At 37.0% G+C, this 18,720-nt stretch overlaps 2 protein-coding genes across 2 annotated transcripts; one reads left to right on the plus strand and one right to left on the minus strand.

Annotated features, from left to right (window-relative positions):
• The first annotated feature begins 209 nt into the window (after window positions 1–209).
• On the plus strand, window positions 210–2,308 carry LOC140963207 (cis-prenyltransferase 4, chloroplastic-like). Its single transcript, XM_073422501.1, has 3 exons — window positions 210–614; window positions 722–789; window positions 1,377–2,308. Exons 1-3 carry the CDS (start codon window positions 210–212, stop codon window positions 1,822–1,824), a joined length of 921 nt encoding a protein of 306 aa, XP_073278602.1. The 3' UTR covers window positions 1,825–2,308.
• A 4,200-nt stretch (window positions 2,309–6,508) lies between these two features.
• Window positions 6,509–8,355, minus strand: LOC140962486 (uncharacterized). Its single transcript, XM_073421420.1, has 2 exons — window positions 8,056–8,355; window positions 6,509–7,284 (listed from the first exon to the last, which is right to left on the minus strand). Exons 1-2 carry the CDS (start codon window positions 8,308–8,310, stop codon window positions 6,811–6,813), a joined length of 729 nt encoding a protein of 242 aa, XP_073277521.1. The 5' UTR covers window positions 8,311–8,355; the 3' UTR covers window positions 6,509–6,810.
• Window positions 8,356–18,720: the final 10,365 nt, after the last annotated feature.

An 18,720-nucleotide genomic window follows, 5' to 3' on the forward strand; every position in this document is an offset into this window, starting at 1 on the left:
CAAGTTTTTTGAAAAATTTATTTTTATTATTTATAATAACATTATATTATATAGTAAATATATAAACAATAAATAAATAAACAATAAAATAAATATTATTACTTTTGTTACCTTTTTCTTCTGTTTTGGAGCTTGGAAAAATATGGAGGACTTTTAGAGCTTCGTGCTGATAACGTGTTGTGAAAAAGTAAAAATTTACGGTNAGTGCAATGGCAGCGAGCTCTTTCCAAATCCATCCTTCACCCCTCAAACATCAGCGATTCCCTCACGCGCCAGAACTCTCTCCGAACACGCGCCGTCCTTCGTTATTCTTCATTCCTAAAGCTTTCACGGAGACTGAACCTCCGGGAAACGGCGTATCAATCAATGGCTTGCTGCCTGTTCATTATGCGGAGGAAGACCCGAGTCCGCTTCCTTCAGGGCTCCGGGAGGAGTCGATGCCAAGCCATGTGGCGGTGATTATGGACGGGAACCGGAGGTGGGCCCGGATGAGGGGTTTGCCAGCTGGATCGGGTTACGAGGCCGGGGCTCGGGCTCTAAGGAGAGTCGTGGGCTTGTGCTGCAAGTGGGGGATCAGGGTTCTCACGGTCTTTGCTTTCTCATCCGACAATTGGGTTCGTCCCAAAGTAAAATATTTCATAACCTTAACTTCATTTTCAGAAAAACGGAAGCTTTTGTTTGGTTTTACTTGATTTTGTGTTTTCTACTAATTTGATTGTAGATGGAAACAGATTTCTTGATGGGATTGTTCGACAGAGGATTGAGAAATGAACTCCAACATTTGATAAGGTCTGTTGTTAAATTTGCTTCCTACTTTATTATCTACTGTTAATCATGAAATGCTGGTATATTATTGATTTATGTGAAGTGATTCATTAAGTAATTCGTGCTTCAATGTGATTCTTATATATGCGTTTAGGGGATGAATCAGCATCTTTTTGTATTGTTCCATGTTTACGTCTTTCTTTAGATCGATCAAAATTCTACCTTTCGGTTGGTGTGATACTTTTGGACTATTACTTTGTTGTTTAGCTTGAATTCTTGGTTACTTTTGAAGTAACTGGTACCAGGATTTTGTTTTGTTTTTAGTGCTGCTGTATGAAACTGTCATTCATTAGAGCGGGTTGCGGGATGATGATTGTATTAGATGACTTATTATCAATCAGTTGATCCCAAATCCCAATCCTCTCTGTATAAATTCTCCACAATTTCATTTTCTGATATCATCGTTTTTCTGATCAAAGTTCTCTCTTTTGTATATTCGTAAATTGTCTTTTATTTTTTCGATTGATTCTTGTCGTGGTGATACATGTATAACTAGATTATATCTATCGGTATGTAACGAAGTTTATCTTTTCCTTGATGGTTCTGGACAGAGAGAAGGTTCACATTTCTGTTATTGGAGACTGCACCAAACTTTCGAAACGACTTCAGGTCTTGCTAAGTGAAGCGGCGGAAGCTACAAAGAACAACTCTCAGCTTCACTTCATTCTTGCGGTTAATTACAGTGGTCAAAACGATCTAGTGCAAGCTTGCCAAAATATCGCACAGAAAGTGAAAGACGGTCTCATTGAACCAGAAGATATCAATAAGTTTTTACTTGAAAGGGAGTTGGAAACAAATTGTACTGAGTTTCCAAACCCTGATCTGCTAATACGGACCAGTGGTGAGCTTAGGATTAGTAATTTCTTGTTGTGGCAACTGGCTTACACCGAACTGTATTTCACAAATTCTCTCTGGCCTGATTTTGGAGAAGATGAGTTTGTGAAGGCTTTGCGCTCTTTTCAGCAAAGGCAGAGACGATATGGTGGAAGAAGTTCTTGAATTTTGCTGAGTGGGATGGTAAATGGACTACACGATAGATCATCCTAAAGTCTCATTTACTCATTCGTCGCCCTTAAAAAATTCCTGACATCAGAACTCAGAAGCCGAATCATATGAAACCTCTTCTACCAAGATAACATAATGTATCTTGGATACTTGTAGCAGAGAGCAATTACTACAGTGAACAAAAATCCGACTAAGCAGATGATATCTGTATCGTCTTGCACTGGACTGAAGATTACTCCTTGAAATCAATAAACATTCACATTGAAGTGAAATTCAGAAGTTTTTGCCACCCAACTAGTACGTCCCTGCGGACGGCTCCTACGGCTTTTCCAGCACTTCTGTTATGTTCTTGTTGGCTAGACATTGGATACCAGATTTTTTTGGGTGTTGATTATATCAGCACTTGTTAGGTTCACATTATCATTCAGGAAATGTGGAGTATCAGATATATCAGAGAGTAAAAGAAGTATTGATTTATCGGATTGTGAGCATTCATTAAGTAGGTGTTATAACATTAATTTTACTTTTTATTTAATTAGTTTATTTATCTTCTTAAATTTTACCAAGTTATATTTATATACATACATATTAAATTTAATTTCTAAAAAACAAATCGAGAAACCTGGTCATTTGTACGGAAACTCTGAAAAAACCCTAAATCATAAGTGTTTTGGGCAGATATTTGAATGTGACTCATTTCACTTGTGGTACAATTTTATACATTTTGAATTCAGATGTTCATATAAACATCTTGGAACACAATCCACAAGTTGTCCTTGGTGTAACATAGATCAAACCACCACCATGACATGAAAAGAGTTATTTGTATTGCTATTTTGCACAATGCAATTGTGCAGATAGTTGGGATGATTATATTTTCTAACTTGTGCTACTTTTGTTATGTTTTTGGGTCAAGCTAACGAGATTTTAAGCATATTTTCTGATGTAATTAATACAATACAACCAATTGCGTGATTAAGACCACTAGGAGACAAAGATTGGGGCTTCATTCTAGTCATGGATATATCACTCAGTCCATAAGCAGTGTGAAGATTCATTATGGCTCCGGTGGATTTTTTTAACCAAGTCACTGTCCATGAGTTACTGACTCATTATTCAACAAGCACGCAGTCAGAACGTAAGCTATTGAAGCTTTCGACTACTCGACTTTCCCCATCTAGGTGAAACATTTGGGTTGCTTCGTCTAGCAGTACGATGTTTGTATTGCTTCCCACAACCCATTTTTTACGGTTTAGGCTGTTCTCATTTCGCTCGTCGTTACCACGGGAATCACTTTTGCTTTCTTTTCCTATGGACATGACATTGAAGCAAATATTTCCATTAATACTATGTTTGGTCCCGACGGTAGCTCTCATTTCTGTGAAAATTCGCAAAAAGCTACGAGAAAGTGAAACCTGCCTACTATTAGGCAATGAATTAATTGCTGCCCGCCAAGGCCATTTGAGATGTATTTAATTTCACGCGTTAGTTCAGATAATTGTTTATGTCCAAAATGCGATAACGTAATTCAACTGCATTCAAATCTAGAAATAATAGAAAAATACTAATTAAATTATTTTAATTGCATTTATTGAAAGTGATAAGCATGTGTACATGTTTAAGATATGATTTTATATTAGAATGCATAAAATTATGTTTTAAAGGTTATTCGAGACGCGATTGAGGAACGAAGACCGAGGACCATAAACGGAAAATATTTTTATTAAACGATTATTTTTAATTATTTAATATATGGTATATTTTAAATGGTATTTTCGAAAATGGTACTTTTTGATGTGTTTTTACGTGTCGAGTCGTATTTTAAACCAGTAATCGATTTTTGATGAAACAAAGACTTTTTGGAGGCTTGATTAATATTTTCAAAAACTTTCCTAAACAAAATATTTTACTTACATTATAATGGGCCTATGATACTAAGGTTATTGGGCCTAGCTTACTACACAATTATTTATATCAAAATATAGAGTTTCCTAAACCTTAAACACCTCAAACCACACGCCACCAAGCTTCAAAAGATCCTAGTTTTCTATCCACCATCACACGGCCACACACCTCACTTTTTCAAAGGCAATTCACATGAGGTTGAAGGAAAAACGCAGCAAGCTTCCTCCCCGTCTCTCCGCCAACGTCTTTCGCGTCTAGAATTGTTTTCATGCGTGAAACACTCAAAGGAACGCCTTAATATTTCTTCACTCATTGTTCACGCCACCCGATGACCATTAATATAGTCGTTAAACGGATCAAAGTGCATGCTAGTACGTATAGCCCCTACATTGTCTCGGGTCAAATGACTAATAGTGTACAACTATAACCGCAAACTATTCCACTCGATAAGTGAGAACCACTTGGACAGTACGATGGAGGGTTGTTCAGTGCATTATCATATGATCATCCATCCCTGTGAATGGACATCTCCATGCCCTCGCTGATGAAACATGACGTTTACATCACTGATGCTAGTCTTGAGCTCGAGCGACCTTTATCCTTTTTTAGGCGGCTGATTCTACTAAGAACCTGTTTATAATATACGATATATTCCTAATGAGTTTCATGATCTTACGTTGCGAGGCAGATCTCATTGTACCAATTGTATATTCAAGGACTTTATATATGCAGCTTGCATTGGTATACAGATAAATTATAATGTCATAATCGAACGAAATCGCAAAATATTATCAAAATAAATATTGTTTTACATTAGAGTCAATAAAAGCTCAAACCACAAGTTGGCTTGTTGGACATCTAATCTAACAGACAGAGACGACATGGTGGGAGAAGTTCTTGAATTATACGGATTTGGACGGTAAATGGATTACAAAAAATATCATCCTAAAGTCTTGTGGTGGGCAGTACATCTAATTTTGTTCAATTCAAGTCTAATTTTACTCTTCCGATAATGTAGTTGTTTTGTTTTCCTAAGAGAAGATAATAAATATCTCATGTGTTCTCTTTGTCTTACAGTATGAATACTTTCTCTTGAAGATAGAATATTAGCTCAAGACGCAACTTTATTTCCTTATACTTGTGGCAGTTCAGAGTGCACCTACTTAGGTACTAATGGGTCGGGCTGTTAGGCCCATGAGTCCGGGGAGGTGCGTGTCTATCTGCTGGTGTTGTCTCGTATCCCTTAGAGATCAGTCTTACCCTTTCATAATCTTCGGCCATGTCCCCATCAGAGACAGTATTACCCATTAAGATTCGTTGTCACTTTTTTACGGCTCACTTAGCCAATCAGATCAAGCGCCGCAACGTCAGCAGATTGACTCATGAGAACTTCCTAGGAGGTCACCCATCTCAGTAATACTCTCACTCATGCACGCTTAACCCAACATGTACAAATGGTTTTTATTTGAAAGTGAAATGTGAAAAATGAAATAGTAAGATATAAAGCTCGACTTGTCCCAANTCAAAACTCTTTTAAATGCCCTTATGTATCTTGCAAATTGTACAAGACCTAATATATCTTTTTTTGTAAATTTATTGACAAGATTTAGCATATATATATATATATAATAAAGTTCAAAACTCTTTTAAATGCCCTTATGTATCTTGCAAATTGTACAAGACCTAATATATCTTTTTTTGTAAATTTATTGACAAGATTTAGCCCATATCCAACAAAGAGATAATGAAACAGAATTAAACATATATTCCGTTATCTATGAAGAACTACAGGCATGAGACTTTTGTATTCAAAAAATACCAATCAAAATATAATTGGTTATACTTGATGTTGAGTACTTATATGATCCACAAAAGGCAAATTCCCAAATCGGATATGTATTTACTCGTGGAGGCACTGCAATTTCTTGGCGTTCACAGAAACAAACACTCGTAACAACTTCATCAAATCACACCGAGATTATTACACTAATGGAGCAATCCGTGATTGTGAGCGGCTAAAATTAATGACCCAATATATCCAAATCTCATGCGGATTATCATTTGACAAGAAGCATGTGACACTAAATGAAGATAATGTTGCATGTGTTACTCAAATGAAAGAATGATATATAAAAAGCGACAGAATTAAGCATATTTCCCATAAGTTCTTCGCATTCACCTAAGAGCTTGAGAATAATAAAGATATTGATATTCATTACATTCAATCAAGTAAAAACTCATCAGATCTCTTACAAAGGCACTTTCTACGACAACATTCAGAAACCATATATATAACATTGGAATGCGCAATCTACGAAATTTGTGAAGAATCGTTAGTGTTAACATGATGGAGATTTTATGTGACTGCATTATTTTTCCCTTACTATGTGGTTTTTATCCCAATGGATTTTTCTTAATAAGGTTTTTAAAGAGACAGTATAAAAAACACGTAACGAAAACAATCATTGTCTCATGATCATCATCACAAGAAAGAGTGTTGAAAATAAGAGTTGTAAACATTGAAAATTAATCTGTGATAATGTATGTAATAATATATTTATTTTTAGAATATTTCCAAAAAAATTCTATAAATAGGTCTCAATTTTTGAAAAAAAACACAATTGAATGGAGAAAATTTTATAAAGTGTGCAGTTCATTATATTTTTGTGAGTTTGAGATTTTTATCGTAAATTTTTATTTTTAACAATATATACAATTGATGAATAGAGAGAATTTTAAGATTTATAAAAAAAAATTTACAATCATACCAAAGTTAATTATTAAAAGAGGTTTAATTTTATAAATAATATAGATAACAGGAAACTGGAAACGTATATGAGAAGTGTGAGTTGCACAAAAGTGAGATTGAATTAAAATACAATCAGTTAGAGTAATTATTAGATATCGATCCTCCTAGAGCGCCCTAGTGGTCAATCATGGAACCATTTTAAGGGCTATTTTAACTAGCCTTAATATTTAAATTAGAAGCAACAGTCTTGGCTTGGGTCCTAAAATGCAAACAAAATTTTTAGGGGATGTAGGGAAGAAGAGAGCAGAACAGGAAAGTAAGTGCGCCTACAGCAGAGATGACGATAATGCCCGTGGCTTCCCCTTGCTAGAATTCAAGTATTGTGAAACAAATAGCACTCCCATCACAACAATAAGACAACCCACCAGCTTGCTGAAGAATAGTGCACCTGGTTGCCTCGTCTGCACAAAACCATACACCCCGTTAGAAGTCACAACAATAATATCTGTCAATCCGTCGTTTGAGAAGTCCTCGCACACTAAGGCATGTGTAGGAGGTGCCGGAAGATCCATGGTCGTTAATAAACTTCCTCCACGAGATAACACAACGGCTTCTTGATCTCCTGCAGCGAGAATCATTTCAGGATTGTCGTGCGTACGTAGAGGAAATAGCTTAAGTGTGGGAACCACATCAGAGTCCATCCCAGATGGAGATGGAAGCTTGGACCATGTGGCACCAGTCAACAGCTGCCAATTCCAGTCAGCATCATGTCCGTGCAATCCAGGAGAGTATGATGTCACCTGAAACATTAGTTGTCAAACAATTGACAAAGGAGAAATAGGAATGTTAAATTTTCAACAGAATTTGTGACAGAAAACAATGGAAAACCATGATTTAAAACTATATCAACAAAGGACTTGGTATCGTTTGATTTCGAACCATCACATCAAAAATTCACCCCTCTATTTTCAACCCTTTTCTTGGAACCACCCAAAAAACAAAAAGGTTGGTCCTGTTTCTTTCGGCATGCTGGAATGATGTTAGTATTGTAATTCTAGCTAAACAAAATTTAATTCTGACCACTTCAGAACTAAAACCATATCCATTCAAAATATCATATCTGAATCATACAACCCAACCCGGATAAATGAAAGTCCATTAATCCCTTAACCAACAAGATCAACACATTCATTTGCTACAAATAAAGATCCCAAATATTTTTACATCTGTTCAATCGCTAGGCCCCACTCTATTTTGTGAGAAGCAATCTGAAAATTTAGTCCTGTAGCCAATCAACGAGAAATAAAAAAAGGTACAAGCTGCACCAATAAATCAAAAAATACAAAATTTCTTGCAAATTTGTTGTGAAGATTTGCAGATTTCAGCAGAAGAAAATTCCAACGAGAAATATGAATTATAAATTATTGGATAAAACACAATCCATAACTATGTCGAGCATGATTCGAGAGGTGGGGGGATGGGATAATTAAATATGAGGGAGGAGCTTCACACCAGTTTTAAAGTTAATTACAGAAGGCATGATGCAAACAGGAGAAACTTAAACAGCATACCTCTCCTCGGTTGGTAAGGAAGACAACATCACCATGGCTACCACTACGATGCCTACGACCATCATTTCTTGGGATAAGAATGGGTGTTGCCACATCTAATGAAGCAACATCTGAATTTCGGCCAAAACTTCTAGAAAATTCTCCATGTTGGAATAAGTTGAAAGGAGTGTGACGGCATATAGAAGCATTAAAAAGCTGTTCTCGAACTTGCACACCTGATGTTGCAACAGCCCAACATAGACGAAGCACTTCCATAGATCCACTTATAACAGACTGTTCAACACCATTTCCTCCCACGACCTATAGTGGAACATACACATAAATCAGCATCAATCATGAAAAGCAAACAATCAATTTGAACAAGAATTTTCTTTCAGTGCAACTCTGGTTCAAAACTACTTTCTAGACTAATTTTACTGATATACTATAAGTATGAATAGCAGTTGCTAGGAGCCCAGAGGCAACTTAAGGTTGATTAAACTTGTTACGGATTTCCATTCAATGCATCCATGGTTCAAAACTGCATTCTGAAATTGCAAAATGAAATTGCAGAGAGAAAGAATTGCAGATTGAAAAAAATGATGAATGTATTGTTATTATGTTTTAGTTTACCATAGAACATGTGGGGTGAAGCTGTTCTAACAGAAAATTATCTTTTAAATAAGGTGCCCCAAATAAATAAAATAAAAGTCCAATATTTGGGAGTGAGGGGGGCATCTTGCCAAGATAACAGTACCCACTACAAAAAAGGTAAAGTTATGAACACAATCTTTTGATTTCATTTTCATTGAATATGCACAAATAGTAACTCTTATTGTTTCTTTATACTGCAATCTCAAATACCTAATCACAAGAATACGATAATGGAATCAAGATATGCTTCGTTCTTTGAACATGTGTTTCCATGCAAATATAATGAATAACCAAGTTCATCCAATAGATCACATGAGACCATGGAAAAAGAACAAGAGGTTAACAATGAAATTGAACCTAGACGTAACAAGAGAGCTAGAATAGAGAAATATTTTTGTCCGGATTTCATTACTTTCATGATGGAAAGTGAACCTCAAAACTTCAAGAAAATTGTGAATTCATTTGAGTGACCCCAATGGAAAGAATCTATAAATTCCGAAATAGACTCCATTTTACAAAACCGTACATGTGAATTAGTGGACCTTTCTCAAGTAAGCAAACCACTATGTTACAAATTGATTTTTAAACGAAAAATGAAATCAGATGGAACCATGGTAAGTATAAAGCCAGTTTGGTAATTAAGGGTTACTGTCAACGTGAAGAGCTAGATTAATTTTACACTTTTTCCCCTGTAACAAGAATAAACTCAATACAAGTGATGATTGTGATTTTTTTCATTTCGGAATCTTGAAGTATAACAAATGGGTGTAAAAACTACAATTCTAAATGGAGATTTAGAAGATGAATTTTTGTGGAACAACTTGAAAGCTTTTTTACACCTGGGCAAGCACACAAGTTTTGTAAATTGGTAAAATCTCAATATGGCTTGAAGCAAGCACCAAAGTAATGACACGAAAAATTTGTTAAAGCCATGTTAGAAAGTAGATTTAAAGTCAATGTTTTGACAAATGTGCATACATTAAGGACACTGAAAATGACTATGTAATTTTATGCCTTTTTGTAGATAAAATGCTTATCATTGGGAGCAATTATTAGATTATTACATCCACCAAGAATTTTTTGAACTCAAAATTTGATATGAAAGATTTGGGTTTAGCCGATGAAATCTTTGGAATTAAAATCCATAGAACATAAGAAATGATGGTCCTAATTTAGATATTTTGTGTTGAAAAAATCCTTGAGAAATTTAATAAGGATGACTCTGCATTGTCTAAAATCTCGATAGATATAAGTCAACATCTATCAAAGAATCGAGGTGAGAATATCTCTAAATTTGAATACTCTCGATTCATTAGAAATCTGATGTATTTAATGAGTTGTACAAGAGCAGACATATCTATGCAATAAGAAAATTGAGTAGATACACAAGTAATCCTGGAGATGAACACTAGAAAGAAAATATCAGATTGCTAAGGTATTTAAGGTACATTCGTGACCATAAGCTAAACCATACCAGATATCCCGCTGTTAATAAATGATACAATGATGCAAAGATATATGACATTAAAGACTTAAAATCTACAAGTGGATTTGTATTCATTTTAGGAGGTGCAACAATTACGTGACAATCTCCTAAACAAATTGCAATATCTAGATTCACGATGGAATCTGAGTTTATAGCACAAGAAAAATGTGTTGAAGAGGCTGAATGACAGCATTTATTCTTAGAAGATGCTCTAGCATGGGTGAAACCTGTGTCGGTTATATGTATACACTAAGATAGCCAATATCCGATCGAAAGGTCACAAAACAATATGTATAATAGTAAGTCTAGACACATACGTTGTAAACACAATATCATTAGACAAATACTCTCAATTGGAATCTTCTTAATTGACTGTATAATGTCAAAGGATAATATAGCAGATCCATTAACCAAAGGGTTAAACAAAGAGTTATTTGTGAAATCATCAAGGGGAATGAGACTGAAGCCTGTAGAATAAATTGGTCCGAAGAAAAACCCAGCCTACGCTGACTTTCAAAAGGACAACATAATCACACCATTAACCAAAGGGTTAAACAAAGAGTTATTTGTGAAATCATCAAGGGGAATGAGATTGATGCCTGTAGAATAAATTGGTAAGAAGGAGAAACCAACTTATGCTAACTAAGATCCCTAGAACTAGGTTCAATGGGACAATGAAGGATCGGTTTTGACACATTTGAATGTGCTTCAAACACAATATTCTCCATAAACTGCAATAGCTTGTGTTCTAAGAATTAATACACCGATGAATTAAATTGAATTTGATTTTCAAACCAAGCGAAAGGTACTCGAAATAATCTTTCGTTAAGAAAACTGAATAGTTTAAAGCTTTTAGCTTGTGTTTAAACCGAATAACTGAAATAAAGGGATCAGTCCGGGCTTGTATCAATTTAGTTATAGGAAGAACTGAACTGATCAAATCATTTTTACAACAATAGTTAAATAGTTAGGGACACAAGATATGTTTATGGATGTTTGAAGACTTCAACTGCTCCTACGTCACCCTTTCTACCACCTCGGGTAGGATCCACTTGAAGACTTTGATTAATACAACTCTTTGTACAAATCCACTCCAGAAGAACATCATCCAACTAGAACTCCTAACACTCAAAATTGTAGGCAGCACCTTACAATCTACATAATGATTACAAACTCATTGTTTTACGTCTTTGTGTGGAAAATCACTCATCTAAACAATAAGCTCAACTCTCTGTATATGTGAATGATTGTGTGAGTGTGTGAGAACTGATCTAATCAATACAACAAAAAAGTGTTCTCACACAACTAGGCTAACTGCTTCTAGTAAGCTGATATGTAATGAGCGTGCCCTCAGTTTTCTTCACACACTGGTATCTAGTTGTGATTCTTATGCTTCTTGTTGTCTTCACTGGTCTTTGATCTGGTATTTATAGGCGCTCAGCTGACCGTACATGAAGACTCAATAATAATGTCCATTGCATTTGCATGTGCTTCTTTAAGACATGTCTTGTCATTCTGACAACTGTTCATGAAGCTTTTCTCTTTTTAGCTTTGCTGCAACGTCCATTATTGTACTTTCATCTATGTAGCCCTTTTTCACTTATATGACCAAGTCTCAAATGCCAATGTTTTGACTTCATGTCATGGTTATCAATGTTAGCATATCCACCTAGGACTGTATTTCCCAAGAGAATATATAGAGATTTCTTTCTTACAGCTCTCATGACAACAAAAGAGCCTTTAAGAATTTTTATATTTTCATTATTGGATTTGAAGTAATATCCATTTGACTCAAGGGTGCCTAAGGATATGAGGTTCCTCTTGAGTTCAGGAATACACCTTACTTTTTGCAAGATTCTATCAGCACCGTCATGCATCATCAGCCATATAGTTCCAATTCCCTTTACTCTACATGACTTGTTGTAAGGTCCAAAATAGGATAACGCAATCCAACAGCATGCAAATATAGGGAAAATTGAAAATGACTAATTAAATGGTTTTAATGACATGAATTAATTATGATGTGCATGATTACATGTTTAAAATAGGGTTTTCTATTAGAATGCATAAAATTGTGTTTTAACGGTTATTCAAGACGCGATCGATGAACGGAGACCGGGGACCATACGAGGAAATATATTTTTATTAAATAATTATTTTTAATTGTTTAATGTGTGGTGTATTTTAAATGGAATTTTATAAAAAGAGGTGTTTTGCGGTGTTTTTATACGTCGAGTGGTATTTTAAACTGGTAATCGATTTTCGATAAAAATAGGGATTTTTTGAGAACTCGACTAATATTTTCACAAACTTTCTTGTGACGTACCATACTTTTAAACTAATTGAATTTTGCGGAAAATAAAAATTTTCTTAAATGAATAACAATTTCTCAAAATACACTCGTAAGTAAAATGCTTGAACCAATATCTGAAATGTAAATAAACTTGCAACAAGTACTTGTTTAAAATAACATAAAGTAATTTGTTAAAATTAGAGTAAAAGAGTTCAACATCCATAAAAATTTTTCTTGAAACTTAAGCGGTCCTCGAGTTAGCCCACCGCACAGTCCGAGCTAGCTCACTTATCCCATCTCTCGTCTCCTCAAACTCGTCCTCACCTGCATCAATCAAGTCTAGTGAGTCTAAAAACTCAACATGTATAACTGGGAATAACAAGTAATACATAATAAAACCACATGTATTTTAAAGTAGGACATATATACTTGAACATGAACGTACATACATAAACGTAGACGTGCCATCATATCGTAAAACATTTCATAAACATACTTGCATCGTACATACTTGGAGATACATAAACATAATCATTTTTCGTAGAGATATATTTCAAAGCAAGTGACCCATAACATAAATGCTCCTGATCAGACTAAACCACAGTACTGAGCTGGCAGGGATGTCCACTACCACATACATGAGATCTCCAGTCATGCTTTACCGGGTGGATTGGTCTCTGGTCATGTTTTACCGCTTTCCAATCTTGATCTAAATCCGGTCATGCTTTACTGGGGTGGAGAGGTCCTCGGCCACGTTCACCGACTTCCAAACCCGTTCATAATTGGTCACAAGACATTTAGCATACCTCAAAAACATAAAAATATTTTCTTTGCACTTCGTACATACTTAAAAAGCGTCGAGGGCTTTGTTGGAACGCTCTGAACATGCTTCCCTAACCAAAGCAGCAAAGATTCAGAAGATCCCAACGAAGCCTGCAACCAACACTTGAGAAAACATGAATAACATGCACAAATTTTCACAGCTTGAGCGGGTTATGATAAAAATCATATCTCTCTAATTTCTAATCAGAAAATTACTAATGTACTGTGAAATCGAAGTTAACACAGAGAACCACAAAATCATATGTTGAAAACATTTCCAGAAAATCAACCTATAAGTCGCAGACTTCGAAATAATAGCAGGTGACGGATTTTGTGACGTAGAAATTTCACAGCTCGAGCAGTCCCACAAAAATGATCATAACTCACTCATTTCTTGTCTAAAAATTAAGAATTTACTGTCAAATCGAACATTTTATAAGTTGAAAGTTTTACGAGAAAATCGACCAAAAATTTACAGTATTCGAAAATACAACAGACTCGGTTTTTGAGACCCAAAATTTTGATCCAAAATCGTTTCAAATATTTTAGCTCAAACTTTTGCATAACCTACACATGTTTTTCATACAATATAAATCAAAATAATTACTATGACAACATCGATGCGAAAACGAAAGAATATACATGCCTTTGTGTCTAAACGCTCGAAGATAACGAGTACCGACGCGGTGGATCACGGGAGATGACCGGGAGAAGATTGCTTCACGTTCTCTTGCGCGAAAAGGATCGTGAATCTTCAGAAATTCAGAAATGAAAGGTGGCTACTAAAAGAACTTAGAGCCCTAGCCTTTTCCAAGAGAAATGAAATGGAATGCAATGAAATGTATGTGTGCATAGGCCAATTGTGTGTGTATATGTGTATGTGTGTGTGAGAGTCTCGTGTGTGTGTGTTAGTGGGTTAGTGGGGAGGGCATTAAAGGGTTTAATTAGGATATTAAATAATAATAATCAATTAGCATACTAAATAAAATACTAATTCCCAACTAAAATAATATCATCCCTAAATTTGAATTAAAATACACATGGGTTAAACATTAAAATTTTAAAATCTTAAAATCACTTAATAAATTAAATTAGGTTTTAAAAATACTAAAAACTTAATAAATCATTTTAAAATACCAGTTTCTTGACTTGAAATAATATACCACATTTTAAAATCGCCTAAATCATCGTCGGTCTCTTTTCTTCAATCTCGCATCGAATATTCGCCTAAAACATGAAACTCGAGAAGTTATTTTAACGTGCATCAAATAAACATATAATAATTTAAAATAATGCAAATCATTAATTGTTCATTGCAAAAAATAATTTTAAAATTAAATAAATAATTTAGCAATTTAATAAATGCATGAGTTTTACATATATACTGATTTTGGGCTCTACAATTTCTCCCCCACTTAAATAAATTTCGTCTTCGAAATTAAATCTTACCAAACAGTTTCGGGTAGCGATTCCTCATATCTGCATCGGCCTCCCAAGTGGCCTCCTCCACTGATTGATTCAGCCACCGGACTTTGACCAACTTTGTCAATTTGTTCTGAAGTCTCTGCTCCTGTCTGTCTAGAATTTGGACAAGTCTTTCCTCATACGACACATCTGGAGCAAGCTGCAACGGCTCAAAACTCAAAACATGCGAATGATTGGCCATGTACTTCCTCAGCATCAAAACGTGGAATACATTGTGTACTCCGGACAGATTCGGCGGTAGAGCTACATGATAAGCAAGCGTCCCAACTCTGTCAAGAATTTCGAACGGTCCAATAAATCTCGGACCCAACTTGCCTCTCTTCCCAAACCACATAACACCCTTCATAGGTGCTATCTTCACGAATACGTGATCTCCTACGGCAAATTCGAGACCTCTCTTTCTCTTGTCAGCATAACTCTTTTGGCGACTCTGAGCGGTCTTCATCCTGTCTCGGATCTTGACCACCACGTCTGCGGTCTGCTGAACAATCTTTGGACCAAGTTCTGATCTCTCACCGACTTCATCCCAATGAATCGGCGATCTGCACTTCCTTCCATACAGTGCTTCGTAGGGAGCCATACCTATAGATGATTGGAAACTGTTGTTATAGGTAAACTCCACTAGAGGTAGCTTCGATTCCATATTTCCCATGGAAATTGATCACACAAGCTCGCAACAGATCTTCCAATATCTGAATCACTCGCTCAAACTGGCCATCGGTCTGAGGGTGGAATGCCGTACTGAATAGAAACTTCGTCTCCGTGGCTGAATGTAAACTTTTCTAAAAGGACGATGTGAATCTCGGGTCCCTGTCGGACACAATAGAAACTGGGATCCCGTGCAATCGGACTATCTCCCTGATATAGAGCTCTGCATAGTGTGTCATGGATAAAATCGTCTTTACTGGCAGGAAGTGTGCCGACTTAGTAAGTCGATCCACTATAACTCAAATGGTATTGGATCCTCTGACTGACCTCGGCAAACCAAACACAAAATCCATGGTGATATTCTGCCGTTTCCACTCGGGGATAGGAAGCGGCTTAAGTATTCCTGCTGGCCTCTGATGCTCTTCTTTCACTTGATGACAAGTGAGACATTTAGATACAAATCGACGGATGTCTCGTTTCATACCTGGCCACCAATACAGCATCTGCAAATCCTTGTACATCTTGGTACCCCCTGGATGAACGGAATACGTAGATGCATGTGCCTCTGTCAGAATATCTTCTTTGATCGAATCAACACTGGGCACCCACATCCTCCCTCCGTATTTCACAATACCATCAGACACTGTATAGAGTACACTACCCTTGGCCTCATCCTTCAGTTTCCATTTCTATAAATGCTCATCCGAAGGCTGACCTCTACGGATTCGGTCTAGCAAAGAAGACTGGACTGTCAGGTTAGACAACTTGGGTGCTCTGCCCTTGGGATAAACTTCTAGGCCAGACCTCTGAATCTCTGACTGAAGAGATCTCTGCGTTGACAACTGTTCTATGACTGCTAATTTCCGGCTCAATGCATCCGCCACAACATTAGTTTTCCTTGGATGGTAGCTAATTTCACAATCGTAGTCTTTTACCAACTCCAATCACCGTCTTTGTCTCATGTTCATCTCTTTCTGCGTGAAGAAATACTTGAGACTCCTGTAATTCGTAAATATTTGGCATTTCTCACCGTACAAGTAATGTCTCAAAATCTTCAACGCAAAGACAACGGCAGCTAACTCGATGTTATGAGTTGGATAGTTCTTCTCATGGACTTTCAACTGTCTGGAGGCATAAGATAAAACCCGACCATGCTACATCAATACTGCGCCTAAACCGAGCTTAGATGCATCAGTGTATAGCACAAAATTACCTTGCCCTACTGACATGGCTAACACTGGCGCTGTGATAAGAGCTTGCTTCAAAGTATCAAACCTTTTCTAACACTCTTCACTCCATGTTAATTTAGAATTCTTTTTAGTCAATAAAGTGAGTGGCACTACAATCGAGGAAAACTCTTGAATAAATTTTATGTAGTAGCATGCCAAGCCTAGGAAACTACGGATCTCTGACGCATTCTTCTGCTCAATCCATTCTTTAACTGCTGCCACCTTAGGTGGATCCACCTCAATACCACTGCTAGATATTATATGACCCAAAAATGTTACTTTCTCCAACCAAAATTCACACTTACTGAATTTTTCAAACAATTTGCGACTCTGCAACACTTGCAAAACTGTACCCAAATGCTGACTGTACTCATCATGGCTCTTCGAGTAGATTAGGATGTCGTCAATCAACACTATGACGAACTGATCTAGGCAGGGCTGAAATACTCGATTCATCAAGTCCATAAAAATTGCTTGGGAATTCGTCAGTCCAAACGACATTATTAAGAACTCGTAGTGCCCGTATCTAGTTCTGAAGGCTGTCTTGTGAACATCTGCATCTTTTACCTTCAATTGATGATACCCAGATCGTAGATCTATCTTAGAGAACACTGTAGCTCCATGCAACTGATCGAACAAGTCCTCGATCCTTGGTAGTCGGTATTTGTTCTTGATCGTTACCTTGTTCAATTCTCAGTAATCGATTCACAACCTCATGCTCTCATCTTTCTTCTTTACGAAGAGCACTGGTGCGCCCCCTAGTGAGAAAAGTATGGCGGATGAATTCTTTGTCTAGGAGCTCCTAGATCTGCTATTTGAGCTCTAACATCTCTACTGGAGCTAAACGGTACGGTGCCTGGCATCAGATTAATGGCAATCTCCACCTCTCTCTCTGGTGGAAGGCATGTGACGTCATCAGGAAAAACTTCAGGAAAATCTCTGACTACTGGTACATCAGATATCGACGTAGTGGGTGCGTCATGTGCGGAAATAATACTGGCCAAGAAAGCCTGACATCCCTTACGAATAAGTCTCTGTGCCTGCATGCAAGAGATCATGCGAGGGAAACTCCTCCATCTATCTGGCTCAAAAAGAAACTGCTCCATGCCCAACGGTCTTACCAACACTGACCTTTTCTACAAGTCAATCAGAACTCTGTTCTTCGTCAACCAGTCCATTCCCAAAATAATATCAAATTCTGGCATCGGTAACACAATCAGCTCGACATACACTAGGTGGCCCTGCAGTTCAAAATCAATATCCCTGACCACACTAGTAGCTGATAACTCTTCCCCTGATGAGACTGTCACTGAATAGTTCACGTCGAGTCCAATAGATTTGACGTCCAGATGATTAGTGAACGTTTCCAAAGTAAAAGAGTGAGTGACCCCGGAATCTATCAAGGCTTCGTGGCTACTCTCTTTATGAAAATATTTTCTGAGAGATGTTAGCACAACACACAAAACTTATATCCCAAAAGTCTAACCTTAACCTCAAGCATAGTTGAAAATCTCTACACAAAGTCACCAAAAATACTAACTAGCACACTAATAATCCCAAATCAAATTCGAAACATGCATAGAAAAAATAATACGGTGCTGAATTAAATAAGTTATTAGTCAACAGGGTCGTGTCTAGGTTCGCCTCCTCTGCCTGCATGGCGAACACTCTAACCTGGGTCGACTGCCTCCACTGCGGGCAGTCCTTCAGCATATGATCGCTGGCTCCACACTTGAAGCATTTTCCCGATCCCCATAAACATTGTCCCGCAAGCTGGCGATGGCACTTAGGGCACACCGGGTGCTCACCCAGCCTTTTAGGAGCCTTCTGCTGAGGAATAGGACCCTTGCCTTTCGGCGGTCCCTGAAATGGCCTCTTCTCCTGCTGTCCTTGGAAAGGCCTCTTAAACTACTGTTGTTGCTGAGGTGCCTGATAGGGCCTCTTGCCCTGTCTGCCATTCATGTCTTTCTGATCCTGCTCTGATGCCAAGGCTCTTGACACGGCGATAGCATAGGTGGTAGGACCAGCAACTCTCACATCATGGTGCAAGATGGACCACAACTCATCAA

The sequence above is a fragment of the Primulina huaijiensis genome, chromosome 17, assembly GCF_012295235.1.
Source record: "Primulina huaijiensis isolate GDHJ02 chromosome 17, ASM1229523v2, whole genome shotgun sequence".
In the NCBI taxonomy this organism is placed as follows: domain Eukaryota; kingdom Viridiplantae; phylum Streptophyta; class Magnoliopsida; order Lamiales; family Gesneriaceae; genus Primulina; species Primulina huaijiensis.

Excerpts from the sequence above, each read along its gene's own strand:
- LOC140963207 (XM_073422501.1), top strand. The coding sequence starts at position 210 with ATGGCAGCGAGCTCTTTCCAAATCCATCCTTCACCCCTCAAACATCAG. Across the intron at positions 615-721 it reads CTTTCTCATCCGACAATTGG|ATGGAAACAGATTTCTTGAT; the intron begins GTTCGTCCCAAA and ends ATTTGATTGTAG. Across the intron at positions 790-1,376 it reads GAACTCCAACATTTGATAAG|AGAGAAGGTTCACATTTCTG; the intron begins GTCTGTTGTTAA and ends GGTTCTGGACAG.
- LOC140962486 (XM_073421420.1), bottom strand. The coding sequence starts at position 8,310 with ATGGAAGTGCTTCGTCTATGTTGGGCTGTTGCAACATCAGGTGTGCAA. Across the intron at positions 7,285-8,055 it reads TCCTTACCAACCGAGGAGAG|GTGACATCATACTCTCCTGG; the intron begins GTATGCTGTTTA and ends CTAATGTTTCAG.